Source organism: Myotis yumanensis, unplaced genomic scaffold (assembly GCF_028538775.1).
Source record: "Myotis yumanensis isolate MYYU_CA2020_CCGP unplaced genomic scaffold, mMyoYum1.0.hap1 SCAF_12, whole genome shotgun sequence".
NCBI lineage: Eukaryota > Metazoa > Chordata > Mammalia > Chiroptera > Vespertilionidae > Myotis > Myotis yumanensis.
The window spans coordinates 25,608,794-25,630,064 of record NW_027223763.1 but is presented as its reverse complement, the minus strand read 5'-3'; the positions used below and the strand labels follow the sequence as shown (position 1 = coordinate 25,630,064).

The following is a 21,271-nucleotide window of genomic DNA, read 5'->3' as shown; positions in this document are numbered from 1 at the left end:
AAGACAAGGTCTTGGGCCTCTCATTTCCCAGCTCTCGGCCTCTCAGCCTTGCTGACCTCATAGCTCTTCCACATCCCCCTTCTTGCCTCAGAATCTTCCATCTCCTCTCTGCCCAGAACCCTTTCCTCCCCTGCCCCTCCTTAGTTCCTGCTTAGCCATCAGAGTTCAGCTTCAGCACCACTTTGTCTGGGAGATGCCCGCCCAGATTTGTGAAGTCTCCCCACAGACACGTTCATGGTACCCGCACTTCTCCTCGTAAGGTCTCGTCATAACTGTAATGAACAATAAACTTGGTGACTAGTTCATTTCTGGCTTCTCCCAGGCTGCAAGAGGCAGGGATTAGATACATCTTGTTCATCAATCTGTCTTCATCCCTGCACATGGCGGGTACTTAATGCACATTTGCTGAGTGAGTTATTAGCGGGAGATGTCAGGCCATCACACACCCACAGCACTGGCCTTTGGAATCATTCCGCACATTTGCTCCCAGCCTTGCACCTCTGGCCTAACGTCAGCCGGTGACACTCTACAGTGGGGAGGCTACGTCCTCACCGGCTGACAGCTCTGCACACCACTGGGCAGTTACATGGTCGATTTTGATGAACCAAAGGATCACCATCACCTTCTTTTCCTTCTTCTTCTTCTCCTTCCTCTCTCGACCCTCATCCCTCATCCCCCCACTTCTTTAAAGGTAAAGCCCTTATCACAAGGTGAGACAACTAGGCACCAGGTCCCAGTTCTGCCAAGTCTTGACTCGGTAGAAGCTAGAACTTACCCAGCAGGGCTGTGGAGGCGGCGACTGTCCAGTGAGTGAAGATGTGCAGACTCGGTGTGCTGGAGGGGGCCCTGGGAGATGGAAGGGACCGTCTGAGAGGTCTTAGATGAGCAAGGGAAGGGGCGCTGTGGCCAGGCCAATTACCTGATGGCCTGGCCGCTTTCTCCCTGCGGTCACACAATCCTCCAGAGGCGAGGACGAAGTGGCAGGTCCCTCGCACCAATTTTGTTTCAGGGTCCAGTCAGTGAAGGGAGTTTGACAACAGCAGCAGCTGCTGCAGAAATGCCCCTGAGCACCTGCGAGGACGAGGAAGAGGAAGAGGAGGCCAGCAAGGCTCCCACTGGTGGCCCCCCTCCTGGCACACCCACAGCAGCCCCTGAGCAAGCGGTCACGTTTGTAAGTGCCTCCCCCATTCTCTGAGGCTCACAGGAGGCAGAGAGGGCAGCATCCTGAGCCAGGAGCAGCTGCCTCCTTCCCAGCCGCAAATGCCCCTTCAGCTTGTCAGAGCGCCAAAGGGGGGCGGGGGGGGGCACTAACTTCAGCTCCTTCCATGGAGGGAGCAGGCAGGGGGGTCAGGGGAGCAGATATTTGTCTCGACCCTGCTACCTCGTAGCTTGTCCAGGAAGAACCTTCTCAGGGCGAATGGCCAAAGCAGGAAGGGGTTGCTGGGAGGAGGGGCAGTGGCTGCCCTGTCACTGGGCATGGGGGCTTAGAGGAGATGCATTTCTCAGAAGGGGAGTACGAGCTTCTGTGAATGTGTCAGGGAGAATGAGAGTGGTAGGTAAGGAAGGGTTTTGAAATTGGGCTAGTGCCATAGAAATGACAGTCACCAAAACTCACAGGCAGGCAGGCAGCAGCGTGCACATCACATCACATTGATTCCTTTTGTGGGTTTTGCTTCCAGGGTCCTAGTGATGAAGACTTGGTAGCAGCCACAACGGAGGAGCCCCTGTCCAGGGCTGAGGCGGAGGAGCCCGGCAGCACTCCCCCTGAGGGGCCCCCACTGCCCATACCCACGGTGACTCCTGCAACCACAGTCCCTCCAGTCACTTCGGTAAGTGGTGTAGAGGCGGGGAGGTTTACAGAAGAGAGAAGGAAAGGCTGACATCCTGGGAGGAGCCTGGCCCTGGCTTTCTCAGAGGTGCATTTTCCTTTTGGTTTGAAAACTGCCCAATTTGGGATCTCGAGGGGCCTCCAGCCTGGGGAACACACAGGAAGCGGAAGTTTGTAGAGGAAAAAGCAAGAGATAAAAATCTAGGGCACCTGGCTTCGTGTCCCACGCGTCCCTTACATTGACATGAGAACTTTCTGACAGGCAGAGCTCACCAAAGATGCAAAGGCCCATCTCAAATGTCAGGGGGTCCCCACACTGGAGGTGGGGAGCCTCAAAGACGGAGCCTGGGGCAGGGCTGCAGAGGGAATGGAAGCATCAAAGATGTGTGCGTGGGGAGGGGATCACGTCCCTCCCAACAGGAGTTTCTGGCTGCACCTGTGTAACCTCACGCACATCCTTTCTTTTCTTTGGGCCTCATTTTCTGCCTGGGAAAGAGGGTGGCTGGGAGGTCAAGTCATTGCACCAACTGTGCTTCATGCGTTCCACCTCCTACCCCCGTCTTTTAGAGCAGAGCAGAGAGGAGGCTGGAGTCTATGAAAACAAATTCCAAACATCGTCTCATTTAACTCATAAACATGTTCATGTGTATTGCTAGTAGGTTGATCTGGACCTTTTCTATTTTTCTTACCCACGATGTCATTATCCATTTCACAATGGTTCTTTCCTGTTATCTAATACCGGAGTTTAAAAAAATCTTCTTTCTGATGTTTGTTTGAATCTGGATCCACACAAGGTCTACGTGTGACGCTCGGTTGCCGTGTCTCTTAAGTCTCTTTTTATCTGTGGCTGTCTCCCCGCTTCTTCTCTTAGCCATTGAGATGTTGAAGAAACTGGGTCAGTTGTCCTTAGGCCCTCCGTGTTTTCTGCTTTGAGAAGTTGGCACGTGGTGAGGGCGTGGTGAGGTCAGCTGTGCTGGTGGGAGTGCTGCTGGGTTTATTACTTCTGGGAAATTGTTTGTCAGCACATATTAGCAACCATAAAACTGCATATTGTTGACCCAGAAACTTCTAAGAATCCATCGTAAAGGAGCATTTGATACGTTACAAGGATTTTAATGTGTTGTCCATAGTAGAAATAAAATCGGACATGGTTTAACTAGCTAACGGGTTAGTTGAATTAAAATATATTCAAATAACAGAACATATGCAGCTATTAAAATTATATTTATTCAGAGTACTTTATGATGGGGGAAAATACCACACAATGTTAAGTGGAAAAAAGCTGGTTGTAAACTTGAGCATATTGTGTGGTCTGAACTATTTAAAAATAGACACATGTAAAAACCCTGGAAGGAAATACCCTCTCTAAATGTTAGCAGTTGTTGCCTCAAAGTGGTAGAACCGTGAGGGTTGTTTCCACCATCCCCTTATGATTTTTCCAGTGGGATTTTAAAAAGTCCTAAGAAGAGAAGTATGTGTGTGGGGGTGGGGGTGGGGGTGGGGGTGGGGAATGTGGGTTGGGTACTTGTGAGGGCGAGAGAGAAAGGAGAAAAGGAGACACAAACACACAATACTTCATCCTGGCATATTACTAATGAAGATAGATCACCTTGGAGTGCAGGAATCTGCGATGCATGGAAATGGATGCCCTGATTCCTGAGCAAATGGTTTAAAAGCACAATAAGGACAATCAAGAGAGCATCCACTCTGGAAAGTCTTTAGGATAATTTTAAATCTCAGAGTTACCAAGGCAGTGAGTGAGAGAGGCATCCAAGCCTGGTTGTGCAACAAAACTGTAGCAAATTTCCTCTCTCTCTCTCTCTCTCTCTCTCTCTCACACACACACACACACACACACACACACACACACACTTTGCTCATGAATAAAATGGGCATCATAGTACCTACATCTTGAATTGTTGTGAGGATGCAGTAAGTTAATGCATGGAAAACTTTTCCTGGCATGTAGTATATGCTCAACAAATTAGTTACATAAAGTTATTATGCAAATGAGGCTCAGAGCGGGTTAAGTGTTTGCTCATGGTCACAGCTCCCAGGAGTTAAGTAGAGATGAGTTTTAGGGTCTGGACTTTCTACTTTTGTTTTCTGCACTGTCCATAACCACCCTTTTCAGACACGATCCAGAAGTTGAACAGCAAATCTCACATTTGCTGTGCCCATGAGGTCATTCTGTTTCTAAGGTCGTTTGGCAAATAGAATCTATTATCTGCTGGGTGCAGGTGACATAGCAGCAGCTAGAGATTAGGTAGATACTAGAAGGAGTTAGGGGATTTTATTTTGTTCTTTGGAGGAACTGATGGCATTCAACAGGTATGTGCTGAAGGCCTTCTTGGTGCCAGAACTCAGGCTGGCACTGAGCATCCAGAGGTGTCTCAGGATTGGGCTGACCCCAGAGGAGTCCTAGTCTAGAGTGGCTGATGGACTGCACACAACTGAGCTTCAAGTCAGGTGGTCCTGGCATGAAATCGAGACCTCAACAGAGGCTGGTGGAAACACAGAAAAGAGAGACATTCTGTCTGAAAATGGGGTGGAGGAAGTGATCACTGAATGAGCCTTGAAGGATGAGCAGGGATTTGAAAAGCAGGAAAGGAGGTTGGGGCGAAGATGTGAAAGCATGTAGCATGTTTGAGGACAGCTGGGTGTTGGTGCACAGCTGGGAGGTGGTGAGGGAGGAGGGTAGCTGCAGAGTGGGAGAAGGGGCTGGAAGGAAAGGTGGACGCAGAAGTTAGCAGAGCTGCAGAATGTGGGGAAACTGTCGGTGACGTGGCTGTCCTTGGGGAGTGGCAGTGGAAACCAAGTTGTGAGAATTTTTTTTTCTCTGCAGGTGGGAGCAGAGGCGGAGGGCTCTGGCCTGGGCTGGGGCTCGGAAATTGGCTCTGGCTCTGGTGACCTGGGGAGCAGTGAGGAGCTGTTAAGAGTGAGTATGAGGGGTGACACGGCCTGGTGCCTGGGTGGCCTTCACAATGGAGGGAGGGAGGGAGGGAGGGAAGTGAGGACAGACACTGGACGAAACAGATTGCCCACCATCGGTAATTGTTGAGGCTGGCGGTGGGCTCCTGGGAGTTCATTATATTGTATATCTTTGTATATATTTCTCCACATCGATAGTTTTGTTAAGTGAGTATGAGCCTAAGTTTACATTCAGAACCCCCACCTCCCCACTTGCCTCCTTTCCCTGGCAGCCTTCGCCAGCAGGTGTGTCCATGGCCTTCACCTCCACAGATTGGCTCTGCCCCCACCCCGCCCTGTACATTAGAGACCTTCTGGCCTTTCCTCTGGGCAGCATTTCTCCCTTTGGCTTCCAGACTCTTCCTGACATCCTCCCAACCCAGAGGCTACCCCCTCCCTCCTCTCCACTCCTCTCTCCCTCCGGGGTTTCCTGCTTCTCTGGCCTCCTGCCCAAGGCTGGGCCCCCACTGGTCTGTCCCTAAGTTGCCCCCCAGGGAGCACCTCCCTTCAACAGCCACAGTTGACACCATTGTCCCTGCCCTCAACCTCAGCTCCGTCTCTTCCTTGGAGCACCTGTGCTGAACCTCTACACAGATGGCTCCACTCGGCTGCCCTCTGCCCACTCACCATGACCGAGTGGGAAGGGTTTAGGATTCGCTACTGGGTCTTCCAGGCTGATGGGATCGGCCGACCCAGACAGAGGCTAAAGAGACTAGCACATTGCAGGAGGCTTTTTAACAACAAGAGTTAGTACAACAGGCAGTGTTTGACCTCTTGATTAAGCTGAAAAGTGAGTTAACAGAGCATCTCTGAGGATTCCAGTGAATTGGGTTTTTATTGTGTGCATGCACCTGAGGAGAAAACATGATAAAATGGGCGCAGAAAGACCTAGCTTCAAATCCCAGCTCTTCTCCTAATTAGCTCTGTGTGTGACCTTTCAGCAAGTTGTATCATCTCACCGAGCCTCAGTTTCCTCACTGCTGAGTGGGAACACCAGTGCCTTCTCATAGGGTGATTGTAAGCAAGGGAGAGAATGGATAGAACATATATGCTCAGTATATATTTATCCCCTCCTCTGATGTTTCTTAACAGACTGTCTATTTTTTTAGGGTCCCCCGGGCCCCCCGGGCCCACCTGGCTTACCTGGGAGTCCAGGAAAACCAGGAACTGATGTTTTCATGGGACCCCCTGGATCTCCTGGAAAGAACGGAGCTGCCGGTGAACCTGGGCCCCGGGTGAGCTGCTGAAGTCATCTCCCCTCCCTGTGGCCATAGGTCTTCCTTCAGCCAGGGAGGGGCATGCAGACCACAGACCCCAGACCCAGTGCTGTCTAAGCTCACCACGGGGAGCGGGGAGCGGGGAGCGGGGAGCGGGGAGCGGGGAGCGAGCAGCCAGCTAATGTCTGTAAACAAAAATCCTCAGCAAGTCACTGCTAAGACTCATACAAAGCAGCAGCTAAGAAAAACATCATCCTACACAGTGTTTTGCTGCTTTATTTAGTCAGTGTAGGAAACGCAGACTCACATGGAATCCTGGAATCATAGGACGTCAGTGCTGGGCCTGGGATGGGAGCCCCTCAGAGACCATCTAGTACCCACCCTGCCCCTGATTCCTCCACAGAAGCAAAAACTGGACCCTCGTCCATAGGTGCTCAGCCTCTGCTGGCCAGGACAGGCATTCCGCCATAGACCAGGCATAGGCACTGGAGCCACCAGCCTCACCTGCTGGGTCCTCCCAACCCTGGCCTCCTCATGTAGGAAGCCTTTGTATTTGATTCTGATCAAGGATGTTGTGGGCTGATTGTCACTGATGTTCTCCAGGGCCCCAAGGGACAGCCTGGACTTGACGGAGCCTCCGGCCGTCCAGGGACAAAAGGGGAGAAGGTAAGGGGAAGGTGGGAGGGTCTAACACATGGAAGCCTCCAGGCCCACACTGCCCCTCTCTGACCTCTAAAGCTGACCTTGCATCTTCTGTAAAAGACCCTCTCTAATCCCCTCCTGGTCCTCTCTGCTGCTTTCTCCATCCAGGGCTCTTTATGCCAGTCCTGAACTCAGCATCTGCCCTGCCCACTCCTGCATGTCCCCAGCTTCAGTGAAGGGCACTACCAGGTGCCAGTTACATGGATTCAGAAACAGAGTCCACTCTAACTCCCTTCCTCTCCCTTTCCGGCCATGATCTGTCCGGCGCCAGGTCCGGCCAATCTGATGTCCACTTCTCTCACCCCTCTGTCCATCCTGGCCTGACATTCATCTCTCCTTATGCAACTGCGGCATCAGGCTCCTCACTGGTGCCCCAAGCTCCCACCCACCTGCCCGGACCACTTCCTGCAGTGGGTTCCCCTCAGTCACTGCCCTCTCCCGGGAGAAAATATCGTTGTCTCCCCACTGCCCCCAGGAAAAAACCGTAACTATGTGCAGACCCTCGAGGCCCTTCCCGACCTGCCTTTCTAGCTCCACCCCCCACCAGCCCTCAGATGGCCTCCAGGTCAGCCAGCCCTACTGAAATGCTCTTCCTTCACAGCCTCCTGGACTTTGCACATGGTTTTCTCTGTCTCAGGTGTCTTTCCCTCCCTCGTTCTCCAAGGCCCCGTTCAGATATGTCCTCTGGGAAGCTCTCCCAGATTCCTTCCCAGCAGAAAGCACCCCTCCTTTCTCCACGTCCCATTTGCACAGTATTTATTCTGCTGGGACCCTGCTTAGCCAATGACACTATCACTGTTAGCTTATCTGTCTGCTCCTACCTTCACCCTGACAGAGTCCTAGTGTCTGTGAATCCTTAAAACCTAGCGCAGGCCTTTGTTAGCCTTTGATGAATGGATGCAACTTCTTTCAGGCACCATTTTCATCTTCCATTCCCAGAGCTTTGCATGCCTTCACTCTCTTCCATCTCTGTAAGCCCCCAGTTGCGCTGTGGTGGGGTTCCTGCTCCCCCAGTGTTCCCAGGCTGGTGGATGAGATCAGCCATGTCCCACAAAGGAGGGCAGTAAAGGTAAGACCAGCCTCCTAGTGACACAGCCTTGAGTTTTTCTGGGGTTTGGGAGAGGGTCTCTCCCAGCTGGGAGGCGGGCAAGGGCTTCTGTATACCCTACCTGGCTGCTAGATACAGCCATCCTCACTGAGCTGAATTTCCAGTTTCTGTCAGTTTTCAAGTGTGTTTATTTTAATTGAACCAGTAACTGGATTTTCGTGGAAAGCTCATTTCTCAGAAAAAAGCAGAAAGAAATAATTGCCAAGCTTTATAGAACTCATTTTACATGTACCAACTCTTTCATAAGAAATTAAATTTTGCAGGAAACATCACAGACCTACACTCATCTTCCCTATTCTTACCAGCTTCCCCCACCCTCCCCCATACACTCGTCTGGCACTTAAAAATACCCACGCCCATATCCGCACACATACATCCCGCACACACACATGGCAGCGCGCTCAGCAGCTGCTCAGGGAAGCAGCCGTGCCGGAGCAGCAGGCTTGCTCAGATGTAATTGTTGAAGACAAATCACGTTTCCCCCTGAAGTTTGCTAGGAGTCCTAATTTTGTCACACTGTGTATGCACATGCTGCTTCCTGGTGAAGTAAAAGCAGAAGCAAACTCTAGAAGGACTTGAAAATTTGCATCTGGAGAGCTCAAGGGGAAACTTACACATGACTTTTACCTAAAAAAAAAAAAAAAGAACAACCAAAAAAACAAAAGGTAAACCAAGGAGCGTGGTCTGGATGTAAAATAATAAAATCATGCTAAAGAAAAGAATAATTTCAGGGATATAACAAAACAAAAGATTCAATGATACAGTTTTAACTATGTGTGTGTGTGTTATATATATAGTTATATATATAGTTGTATATATAGTTATATATATATATATCTTTATTGATTTCGGAGAGGAAAGGAGAGGGAAAGAGAGATAGAAACATCAATGATGAGAGAGAATCATTGATAGGCTGCTTCCTGCACACATCCCACTGGGGATCGAGCCTGCAACCCAGGCATGTGCCCTGACGGGGAATTGAATCAGTATCTCCTGGTTCACAGGTCGACACTCAACCACTGAGCCATGCCAGCTGGGCCCAATGATACCTTTGAGCCTCCACAATATCTGTTCTTCATCTTGCACACCTCCAGTGACAAGGGACTCATTTCTTGCCCAGGCAATGCCTCCCATGGACACCTGGGAAAGGTCTCCCGTCGTGCTATGAGGAAATTGGCCTCTGTTGTCATTTGCAGGGCAAGTTGTCTGAAGTGGGGTTTTCCCCCAAAGAATAAGGTCCAGTTTATTGGGCCGGAAGAAAATATAATATATAATCATTATTTTCAAATGTGGGGTTGTTCTCAAAATGTGGATGGTCGTTAAGAATTTATCAAATAGATAATTCTATGTTGACTTCCACGATAGGAGTATTCCTTAATTTATTTTTTCCAAATTAAGATCAACTGATTCTGAGATATGTAGCCCAGGAAGGAGTAGATGAGGAGCAGCCTGCTTTCTCAGATACAGAAGCTTCTGGAAAGTATGCTGAAGAACTTGCTGGAGATGGGCCACTGGAAAATCCCTTTCTGCTTTTTTTGCGCTGTCTTCAGCATCTACCTACAATTAACAGAGTCATTCTTTCCCTTCTTTCATAATCTGTGTTTTGTTGTTGTTAATCTGCACCTGAGCACATTTTTTTTTTCCAGTGATATTTTAGAAATTTAGAGAGTGGAAGGGAGGAGGAGAGACAGAGAGAGAGAGAGAGAGAGAGAGAGAGACATCGATGTGAGAGAGACAGATCGATTGGTTGCCTCCCCCACATGCCACTATCAGGACTGGGGATTGAGCCTGGAACCGAGGTACATGCCCTTGACTGGATTGAACCTGGGACCCTTCAGTCTTCGGGCTGGTGCTCTATCCACTGAGCAAAGCCGGCTAGGGCATTTCTTTCATAATCTGAATCATTCATTGTCTTCTTCAGTCTCCAAAGATACCAGGACATCCAGGTAGAAAAGAGTTTGTCCTTTGACATTTTCTTCAGTGCCCAGAATTGCTGAGGAACGTGAAGCTCTGAGAAAGTGGCCTTGAGTAATCTCACTGAGCTGCTGAAATGTCAGTGTTTGCATTATCTTTTCCACAATGTAAGAGAAGTGTGAGTAAATCATTACCTTCCCTTTTGCCACATAATCCCAACTTGGCTCTGAGCAATTCTCCGAGTCTTGTATAATAAAGAGCAGGGTACTTACTTCTCTAGACCCTGAGCAGCCTGCTGCTCTTGACTAGGATCCCATCATGGGTTTAGAGCTTGTAACAGCATATTTCAATTAAACATTCTACTATTGGCCTGAGTTCACATTTTATACCTTATTTCAGCATCAGTACAAAATCAGGATTGTAGGCCTCCATGAAACTAAATAAACCACAGTCCCTTGTCATTGTAGTGTGTTGAAGTTATCGTTATAACAAACACCATGAGCAAAACCAACAGGCACCCACAGGCACTAAGCTGTGCTGTCTCAGAAACCACAACAGATAAAATTTTTTAAAAATCCATGAATTTATTCGTTTTTTTTGATGTTCCTGTGTGAGGAAGTCTAGTAACGACCTTAGCAAATCCTGTCACCATGATGAGCTGATATGATAATGATTCTAATCTAGACCATGCTTTTGCCATATGCAGCAGTCCTTCCTGCAACTTGTTCTGTCCCAAGGTTTCTGTTGTATAACTGGTCTCTCCATACTTCCTCGTCACCACTAGACTTGCAGTTGTGCTGGTTGGAATTCCAAGATAGTGCAGAGCCTCGAGGCACAGTTCTCTCAGGGAGGAACGAAGTATAGCTCTACCACCACCGTTTGGGGAGTATGGGGTCTTTGCTGACCCTTTTCCTTGGGGCTCCCTCTTTTCACTCTACCTGTTTGTGTAAATTCCAGTAGGAAGAGCTCGTCTATCCCCAACCTGATCTGCTCATATTCCGAAGTGGTGGCCCCCGAATCTGTGAGCTGGTGGAATGGGCCCAAATACTGTCTCTCCACACGCAGAGCCTCTGTAACCTGATTCTTTATGTAGTTCTCTCTCCAGGTGTATCTCTCCTGTTATCCTGACCTTATTGAAATAACTTTTATTGTTCTGTTTTTTCTTCCAACAGTTATATATTTTTATTTCCAAGATCTCTACTTGATTCTTTTCCATAACCACTGTTCTTATTTCATAGTAGTTTGTTTCACAATTGTAATATCCTCCCTTTTCTCCCTGAGAATATATATCACATCCTTCAAGTACTGATTGGATTGTGTTCTTTACTCTGTTCCCTCAGGCATACATTCCATTGATGGCGTTGTTGCCTTCCCTCAGATGTATGGTGTTTGTGGGTTTGTTTTCAAAATTGGACTCCCTCTTGGTCTGTTTTCTGTGTGTGTTTTTACAGATTGTTAGGTTGTTAGGCAGTAGCTACGATTGGGACATCCAGGTTTCAGGAAGGGGATGGGAGGAGTAGGATGTGCCATCAGGCAGGTGCCTCAACAGCTGATCTTATGAGTTTGGGGTACCCCTAGACTTCTCAGGGTTCCCTAGCCCCTGGGCCTCTGCCCTATCTTTTTGTTCCAGGAAATAACTCTTGTTGTTCTTGGACTGGCAGTGGGAGTGGGAGGCGAGGGGAGATAGGCAGGGCTCCTTGGCTGTGCCTTGCTCCAGAATTTCAGCCATGTCCCTGTCAGAGCCACACCCTCCTCCTGGCTTCCACCACCACTTTGCCCAATACTTTTCTCCCCTGGTTTCCCTCTATGACTGGAGCCTTTGGCTTTGGCTTTCCATCTGTTTTCGCTTTGGCATTCTTCACTGTTTCAGATTCAATGTGACTCTCCATCTGATTTTTGAGCATGACTCTTTTGGAACTAACCACTCCGCCATTTCTATGGAATGGGTGTAGAAAGAGAATCTAGCCCAGGGAGATGGGACTGGGGAGAAGGGCAGTACATCATAATCAGGTGTCAGAGCCTTCTGTGTGGCCCTGAATTGCTGGCTCCTTCCCTTGAGGGTGCTTTTGAGGTTTCCTCATAATTCCCCAGAGAGAACCCCAAATGCAGTCCCCTAATGTAGGACAGTGTCTCCTGGGGGTGGACATGCAGCCTGCTTAGTGCAACACCTCACCCCGCCCCCCCCTTTCTGGGGCCATTTTAGGCAGCTTTTGGTCTTTAGATTTTTTCCCAGAAGAGAGTCAATCATCCTTTTACATATCTCCAAAAGTCTAGTGAACACATAGCAAGGTCTTGCTCGAAGCCCCTTCCTATGACTTCAAGCAGGGCAAGTGCCCCTTTACTTCCATCCTGGGTGGGCGGGGGGCGGGGGGCGGGGGGGAAGAACCACCCAGTGCACTGACAGCTCGCCATGGGAATTCTTCCTCTATGAGCTCCCGTGGTTAAACTTCAACTCCTTCTTACTCTTGAGGTAGGTGATGAGCTAATCATTGAAAAATGGGTCGCACAAGCCTTCAGCATGACTTGCCTGCAACTGACAACTCTCATAGTGTACTCAGCTTTGAGACATCAGCCCAAACCGAGAGAGGAAGAGTCCCATTTTAATATCCTGTGACTTAAGAGTCCATAGTTCTAAATTCTCTTCTGAACACACCTAATGAGAGAGATATCAGTTGACCTGTTGACTCAGTTTTGTTTGTTTGTTTTTCAGGGAGCAAGAGGGCCTAATGGCTCAGCTGGTGAAAAGGTAAAAAGAAAAGCTTTTCCTCCTTCCTTCCCTTTCTCTGGGTTCACTGTGATCGGACTGTGGGGCTGGAGCACTGAAAGCATCAGTGCGTGGGGCAGAGAGAAACATCTCAGAGGGACCACAGGGGAGGACAGGACAGCTGGCGCTGGAGGGGAGTGAGTAACCTGCAGTGTTTCTCCTTCCTCACCCTTCCACACACGTGTGCTCACATGAGTGCCTCTGCCTATCGAGCGCAATGTCAATTAGCCCGACAGCCATTTCTGTACCATTAAGCAGTGACCATCAGATTCATCAGCCTAATTAAGCTTGAAGAATGATTTTCTGACTCAGGGTCTATGTCCTTCCTTCTGTGTATAACCCAGGGCTGGGTAGTCAGCCTGTCCTCTTCCCTACAGGGTGACCCCGGCAACAGAGGCTCACCAGGACGCCCAGGGAAAAATGGACAAGTTGGCACTCCTGGGATCATGGGACCCCCAGGGCCTCCTGGGCCCCCAGGTCCCCCAGGCCCTGAGTGTACAATGGAACCTGAATTTCAGGTACTTGCACCCTATCTTTGGTTGAAGAACAATATGCCCTAAGGGTTACTGGGCAGTAGATTGAAGACCAGTAGATTGAACCCTGGTTTGAGGGCAGAGGCTGTGCTGATTCCCACCAAGCTCCAGCTCCCAAAACCACACCTGGCGCTAGCAGGTGCTCAGGAATTGGGCCTGAATTTCTCATTCTTCTTCCTTCCTTAGTATACTGAAGGCTCTGGAACCATCAGGCCATGGCGTGAACCCAGACTCTCAGGACCAAATGCTTCAAATGTAGGTTGAATTACTTTTTAAATATATTTTTACTGATTTCAGAGAGGAAGGGAGAGGGAGAGAGAGATAGAAACATCAATGATGAGAGAGAATCGTTGATTGGTTGCCTCCAGCACGCCCCCTACTGGGGATCGAGCCCACAACCCAGGCTTGTGCCCTGAACAGGAATCGAACTGTGACCTCCTGGTTCACAGGTCAATGCTCAACCATTGAGCCACACTGGTTGGGCAAGGTTGGCCTTTGAAAACTTCATTTTGAGGCCTGTCATGCTGGAGTCAGGGGACTGGCTCTGCTACTTTCAATAACTCACCCTCTCTGTGCCTCCAGCTCCCATCTGTGCAATGGGAGCCTAGGTGCTCTTTACCGAGTGTTTCTTTGAGGAGCAGTACAGAAGTTTTGCACAAAACATCCTGTGGGGAATCTCTCTCTCTCTCTCTCTCTCTCTCCAGTCCTTCACCATCCAGCATCTCTGCTTCATTGCCTCCTTCTTGCTGCCCCATTCAATACTCACACTTGGACCCATTTCAAAGCCACTGCTTGAAGGTGCCCCTCCCTGATGCATCTAGTCCCAGGGAGGCCGGAAGTGTTGTCTATCTTCTGCTATGATACCTGCTGTTATGAGGACCAACCTTTGGAACCTCATTATCTTTATCACATGGGACCTAGAGCTGAGCACTCACTCCAGGGGAAGTCTGACCTTCCCCATCCTCCAGATGCCGGCTGTGAGACTCAGGGTCAAGAAGACCCCCACCCCCCACCCTCCAGCCCCTGTGCTGGGAGAGGACTCTGGTCTCCTCGCCCTCTGAGGGGTATTCCTTCTGACTCTGGAAGGGGAATTTGCCCCTCATCCTTTGCTCCCCTTGCCTGAGGCAAAATCCATGTCAGTGTGTATGGAGAGATGGCAAGATCCAAGGATAGATAGAGAGTGAGCAAAGTAAATAGAAAAAACAACAACACAAGGATCTTTGTTTCTTTGTTTTGCCAGGGTCTCAAAGGAGAAAAAGGAGACCCGGGGCTCAAGGTGAGGTCACAGCTCTGAGGTGGGGTGTGAGGACTGTCCCGCCTGGTTCTGGGAGCGTTATCTGTGCAGTGAATTGTTTCTCCGCTCTCATTATTGTATCCAGGGTGAAAGAGGGATGGATGGCACCAGCACTGTGGGACCTCCTGGACCCAGGGGACCACCAGGGCGCATCGAGGTCTTGCCTAGTGTGAGTATCATCCAGGTCAGAACGTGGCTATTTTCTGCCTTTGCTAAAGGAAAGAAGATTGTCCACAACTTCAGGGTTGCTGGTTATCCAAGGGGCACCTGGCCGGCATCTGGCATGGGAGTTTCCCCCTGCCAGCCTGCCCCTCCTGTCTGTCTCTACCCTGGAACCACTGTTCTCTCACCTGGTGCTTCCAGAACCCTGTCTGCTGGTTGGCAGCATTTGCAGTCACGAGAATGGCTGTAACAGAGAAGCAAAGGAACATAAGTGGGGACACAAGGGAGGAAAGATGGTTTGGGAAATGATAAATCAATGGAAGACTTTCTGGAGGAAGTGTCTTTGAGCAGGGATTTAAAAGCTAAGAATGATTTTACTACATAAGCATGGAGGACGGGACTTCCAGAATTCAGGTGGCAGGGGCACTATGAGGCAAAACACAGAATAGGAATATGTGTGTGTGTCCAAGGCGTGGGAGCGGGTAGAGAGTGATGGAAATTTGTAGAGAAGACTGGGCTGTGGGCTGGGACCAGATCACGGTCCATTTACTATTAGGCTATCACATTTGTTAAAAACCGTGGCCCTTCTGAGAGAAATCATGTTATACGGTAATCGACAGAAAGTCAGAACATCCCAAATAATTAGAAAAAAGATGACTAGAGTAAAAAAGTCTTATATATATGATTTAAAATATCAAGTGTGGGTAAGGGTGTGATGAAATAGACAATCCCACATGCTTTTGTGGAAATGTAAATTATAGGACTCCTTTAGACAGCTCTTTGGCAGGCAATTTGTTAAAACTAAAAATGCCTATACCTCCCAATGCCACATGGGAAGATTTCTGTGCTATAAGGTTGAGTGAAAAAATAAAAGCAAGGTGAAGGAGAATACGTACAGCCTGATGCCATCATATAAAATAACTAGGTGGCAATGCAGCATGGGGAACACAGTCAATAACATTGTAATAACGATGTATGGTGCCAGGCGGGTGCTAGACTTATTGGGGTGATCGCTTTGTAAGTTACATAAATGTCTAATCACTATGTTGTACACCTAAAATTATATAATAGTATATGTCAACTGTAATTGAAAAAATAAAAAATAAAATAACTACATGGACACACACATATGCACACACACATGTACAAATACTAGTATACACACCAACAACACTACAAGCTTTCTGTGGAAATATATATATATATAAATTTGGAAAGAGAGAAGGCGTTCATGTGTTGTGCAATCTTAAGATTGATTGAAAGAGGAAAGTGATAAGGCAGCTCCGAGCTGTTTTTAAGCAGTGGGAGGCATGCGTGTACTGGCAGTGGGTTTAGGGTGTCATCAGCCTGCCCGCGTTCTGCCATGCTGGCTGAGTTTAATTAAAGCCTTGCTGCCAGGAACATGGTGGAACATGTGCCACCCTCTGTCTCATTGTCTGGTTTTTTCTCTTTTCAGTCTTTGATCAACATGACCCACGGATTCATGAATCTCTCTGACATTCCCGAGCTCACTGGGCCTCCGGTATGTCTCCACAGCTGCCTAGAGTGAGGTTCCCACCCAGAGGTCCCTGTTGAAACTAGGTCGGGTTGGTTTGCATAGAGCTAGACTATATCCAAGTAGAGCGGAAAGAGAACTTTGCATTTCTGAGAAGTTGCTATCACGTTAGTTGGATCATGCAGGGAGTGTTGTCCAGTGCAGAGGAAGCTTCCAGTCCTGCGCATCACAAATGTGTGTGATGGAAATCAGAGAATCATCAGTAATAACCCGATTGACGTCTGTGGAAGCGCTTTTGGCCTGCTTTTATTTACGTGATCTCATTTCACGGAACAGGAAGAGATGAGAGAAACCTATCTGTGCTAATGGGCAAACTGGCACAAGAGGAGGGAACATGACTTGCTTCCGTCTTTCTAGACCCATTTGAGACACCAGGGACACACAAAGAAGCGACATTATTTTTCTGCAAGTCCACAGGCTCGGTCCACGGCATAATAGAACTTAAGAGGAAGGAAGCCTCCTCCCGCAGCCTGTGCAATGAATCCCATTGCATCTTTCACATCTGCTCATGACAGCTGGGGACAGAGGGGAGAGCTCTAGCCGTAGAAGCCTTGGGGTTCCAGCCCATCTCTGCTACACACCACTCCGAGTCTTTCTCTGAGAACACCTCACTAGTTTGGGGGCAGCTTATAAGAGGCCGTGGATATGAAACTGCTTTGCAAACTGTGGCACTCTGTGTAGCTGACATGGAGATTGAGGCTTATACTTCCACAGCTGTGCAGTCCAGATGTCTGTTGGGCCACCCATTCCTGCAGTCCCCAGTGAGGGTGGCCTGAACCCCACCATTTAGTGCCCTCTGCAAACATCTGGGAGGTTCCTCTAGAGCTGGTATCTCCAGCTGCTAGCAGGTCATTGTGTTATCTCTTCTGTGCTATATCCAATGGGGCCTCCTTTCCTTGATTTCTACTAAAATCACCCAGAGCACCCCAATAATCAAACCCTAAAGCAAACGAGCTAACAAGCAAAAGTCAGTTCACAGAGGTCTTGGTTTTCCCCAAACTATTGGAGGTTTAGGTGTTGGTGAGTTGATACTAAAGCAAAACATAGACTAAAATTGAAGATTCGGCATCTCCATTCTAAGATGGGCCTTGTCTGCCTGCATTGCCCTGCTTCCACCCCTAGAACCCGCCTTCCTTCCCAACCCTTCTCCTTTTCAACAAGTCCAGACCACAGGGGCCCCTTCATCCCTAATGGAGGGTCAGGATTTTCCTGCTCAGGGCAATTCCCTCCCTGGGAAGATTCAAGTCCCAACCAGTGCCTTGATGCTTTTCGACCCCGCTGTGTATACAGTATATTGATAAACATGTTGCTCTCTGGATATCTCTGTGTGTATGTGTGTGTGTGTGTGTGTGTGTGTGTGTGTGTGTGTGTCTATATATTCTGCCTTTAATAGGTATGTGGGTATCTGGGCTGGCAGGAAGAAGAGTCCTGGCCCCATGTGGAGTGAACCACAAACTCACTGCGTCCCAGGGCCTTTCAAATGACTGGTCCTTTAAAATTCTCACTACTACCTGGGAAAAGACCTGCGTCTTGTCCACATGTCCCCACTTCTACCCTCACACAGCCCAGAACACCCTTTGGCCCCATTCCTCAGTTTAGGAACCTATCTTCTGAGAGTGTTTGTCGAAGTTCAGTGAAGCATTCATCGCCCCAGAGTTTTCAGACGCTGAGCAATTTCATGGAGGAGGAGGCAGCCACCTACAGTGCAGACAGTTCTGGCTCTGGGGGGCGGGGGCTCTCGGCACCTGTGCACACTTCCTGGCTCTGCCACTGACCAGCTGTGTGACTGCCCAGTTTCATTCTCTCCTGGGCCTCAGCATCCTCTTCTGCAAAATGGATCGTGAGCCCCATTGTGCGGGAACATGCATAAGTCTTTGAAGGTGCTGAGAGGGGGCGGGCCCCAGAGATGCAGCGCTCCTGCTGGCTCTGGAAATGCTGCCCCTAAACCACCTGCTTTGTCTTTGTTGTGTCACAGGGCCCGGACGGCAATCCTGGGCTTCCAGGGTTTCCAGTAAGTACCACAGTAACTGTCTTTCCTCTGTTGCCCCATGGCTGCGCTCATTCTGTTCCTTCCACCGGGAATGCTCTTCTCCATCTGCATGACCAAGCTCTAGTGCCATCTTGTTCATGTAACCTTTCCTTGTTGGCCCCCACCTGAGTGACCCTCCACTCTGGTCAGCCCCATGGGGCTTTATTTTCACTTCTGCTGTGGTCCTTTCCTGCCTTGAATAACAGTTATTTGTGTCCTTGTCTTTTTGCCTCGACGGCACTGTAACCACCTTATGGAGGGTTGGGTCACTCATCTCTCTCTACCCAAGGGCCAGCCAGTGGTTGGCTTCCTACGCATGTTGACTTCCTATGCAAGCCAAGCATTTCAAGTCGATACAGTAGATAAAGTTCCTACAGAGAGAATGGTGGCTATGGGGACTGGGAGAGGGGCAGCATAGACTAGACATCCAGTAATTAAATCTATGTGCCCCACACTCGGGGGCTTCCACCACGGAAGGTGAAAGTGCATTTCTGTGTAGAAAGTTGTTCTACAGGGTATCTCACCCTTTAACGCAGAAGAAAGACAGGGACTTGTGAAAAGCCAAATAGCAATAGTGCTGAAAGGTCTTTGGGGGCAGATGTCTGGTTATATGAGTCATTGTCACAGATAGTAAGTGTCTGCTGGAGTTGGGAAGACGTCACCGTTGGGTGTGCAGCATTTGACTCTACAAAGGGGTAGATGGGCATTCATGCAGGAGGAATGGCATGGGCAGAAGTGCAAAGGCAGCAGGGAGTGTGGAGAGGGTGAGGGAAAAGACTCACTCCCGGTGGTATGGTGGAGAGTGAAAGACCAGACACTGAGGCTGGCTGGGATGGGTTTGGGTATCAAGCTAAGATTTCTAGATACCATCCCACAGGTAATAGGGAGCCAGAGCAGGGAGGGGAGTCATGGAAGCTGAATGGAGGGGAGAGGTGGGCTGCAGGATGGCCTGGAGGACCGATGCGGAGGCAGAGGCAGCAGGACCGGGCAGTTTCCATAGTGCCCTTTTAAGAAATCCAAAGTTCAAAGAGGCATAGGGCTGCTGGGCCTCCTAACGCTCAGTGCTGTCTTCTTTCCACCAGACCACAATTTCTAGACCACTGAAAATCAATAAAATATCATGATTCATATCTACCAGGAGAATGGCACTCTCTATTGTTCTACTTTTTGGGAAAAAAATACTTCCGTTTGGATGAAGCTCTTCAATCTTAACAAACAACAAAATACCCTTCAATGATTCCTTCTAGGGCCCTAGAGGACCAAAAGGTGACACCGGTGTGCCTGGATTTCCAGGACTCAAAGGAGAACAGGTAAGAGGGGCCCAGGTGTCTGGGTGGGGTCATGCTCCAGAATTTACTAAACATTTCAAATTGGCTGAAGGTAACATCATTTTTTAAAATTTGAGATATAATTCACATACCATAAAATCCACCCCTTTACATTGTAAAATTCATTGTTTTAGTATATTCACAAGGTTGTGCAACCACCATCACTACCTACTTTCAGAACATTTTCATCACGCCCAAAAGAAAATCCATATCTGTTAGCAATCACTCTTCCAGCTGTTAACTTTCATAATCTCAAGGTTCCTCCAGAGTGAAGGTAGGTTGTGGGTGGAGAAATTTATTTTCATCCGAGTTTGGAAAAAGACTCAACCAACACTCTTTGAATGTGTCATCACATGTGCTGTGCTTTGTCTAACTGCCTGGTGGGCACCCCCATGAGAGTGTGCGTTCCCTAAGGGCAGACGTCAGCCAGTTCTTTTTCTGTAGCTCCAGTTCTTAGCATAGGGCCTGGTACATAAATGGCACTCAAAAGACTTGTTGGATGAAAGCATGTATAATGAATGGCAGTCTTGGTCCAGAATCTTTGGAATAAATATTGATATGCAGAACATGTCCTGGGAATTTCCAGAGTACTGCACTGGCCTTTGTACCCTGCACATGTGCCTCTGAGAATTAACTTCCCAGTTCGTGTTTATAGATAAGGGTGGAAGTGACATCCATAAACAGACTGCAAAGACTCTGGGATGGATGCATTTATTCATCCATCCATTTATGAACTTGTCTATCTTCTATCCATTCCAGCCAGATTCCTGTAAGGAGCACTAGGGCTATAGAAATAAGATAAGAGGAATAGACATGCAAAGAGCCAATAGAAAGTGTGGTCATTGCTGTAATGGAGGTCCGTGCAAAGCCACTGGGAGCAACCCCTGAGCCTTGGGGAGTTGAGGAGGTGGGGTGACTCTATGAGGAGGGATGGCTAAAAAGTGTTAGGCTTCTCTCTTTCTTTCTTCCCCCCACCATTCCACACCAGCCCCAAGGAGGAGCCTCCAGTGTCTGTTGGACCATAATTCCAGGAGGTGGAGAGTTCAGTGTGCAGGGAATGGGGTCTAAGTTCGGTGCCACCTGGGGTGAAGTCTTGGGATATTGTGCTGCCAGGGGCTATGGAGATGGGATGGGTCCAGGGCAGCTCTGGCTTGGGAAGGAGCCTGGTCAAGGAAGAGCAGCTCTTGCTTCAAACACTCCGTTTTCTATGTGATAAGGTCAGATGGATCTAGAGGGACCCTCCCCTAACCCCTGCCACCTTGGACACCCAGGTGGCTCTGCTCCAGTCCTAACAGAACACTCGCTTTCTCCTGCTCTGCCTCTAATGCTTTGGTACTTGCTTCTTCTTGCTGCTGGCGTGCTCAGGACTGCCTTTCCTCACCTGCGGAGTGGTAAGACCCTAATGTCAGGTGTGGGCTTGGGGGACGGAGAGAAGAGGCTGCTCTGCTTGCTTTGGCTGCTTCTGGCCCATTGGAGGGAGAGGTGAAGGTGGTCAGCCCAGCTCCCCAGGGGCCAGCATGGAATCTGGGGCCAAAGCCTCGGAGTGATAAAGAAGGTTTCTCTCCCTGGCCTTTGCTCGGGACGCATACCTTCTTGGAAGCCTTCTGGTTTAGTAGATGGCTCTGCTGAGGGCAGGACCCTGTGTTCCTGCCACCTCCCCTGTTTCCTAACAACTGAGAAACTTTGCCTGGTCCAGTTGCACAGGAGCCTGAGTTTGGAGGCAAAGTTCCCCATGGAGACACAGGGCCCTTTGTTGAGAGAGGCCTCTGGTGTTCATACCTTCATCTCCTTCCCAATTTCAGAAGTTGTTTTTTTTAAAATATATTTTATTGATTTTTTACAGAGAGGAAGGGAGAGGGATAGAGAG

At 49.0% G+C, this 21,271-nt stretch overlaps 1 protein-coding gene and 1 pseudogene across 4 annotated transcripts in view; one reads left to right on the top strand and one right to left on the bottom strand.

Annotated features, from left to right (window-relative positions):
* The window catches only part of COL15A1 (collagen type XV alpha 1 chain), a 102,345-nt gene that overhangs the window by 57,532 nt on the left and 23,542 nt on the right, over window positions 1-21,271 (top strand). For 3 of the 4 annotated variants that reach the window (XM_070431086.1, XM_070431087.1, XM_070431085.1), the window contains exons 10-22: window positions 1,010-1,171; window positions 1,680-1,829; window positions 4,674-4,766; window positions 5,908-6,033; window positions 6,619-6,681; window positions 12,450-12,485; window positions 12,881-13,021; window positions 13,223-13,291; window positions 14,277-14,312; window positions 14,416-14,499; window positions 15,949-16,014; window positions 18,023-18,058; window positions 19,324-19,386. In XM_070431086.1, the coding sequence (XP_070287187.1) occupies window positions 1,010-1,171; window positions 1,680-1,829; window positions 4,674-4,766; window positions 5,908-6,033; window positions 6,619-6,681; window positions 12,450-12,485; window positions 12,881-13,021; window positions 13,223-13,291; window positions 14,277-14,312; window positions 14,416-14,499; window positions 15,949-16,014; window positions 18,023-18,058; window positions 19,324-19,386 (1,125 nt within the window). The remainder of the gene's footprint in view (window positions 1-1,009; window positions 1,172-1,679; window positions 1,830-4,673; window positions 4,767-5,907; window positions 6,034-6,618; window positions 6,682-12,449; window positions 12,486-12,880; window positions 13,022-13,222; window positions 13,292-14,276; window positions 14,313-14,415; window positions 14,500-15,948; window positions 16,015-18,022; window positions 18,059-19,323; window positions 19,387-21,271) is intronic. The other variant, XM_070431089.1, reaches the window with a different exon arrangement.
* On the bottom strand, window positions 9,660-11,468 carry LOC139020902 (protein adenylyltransferase SelO-like; annotated as a pseudogene).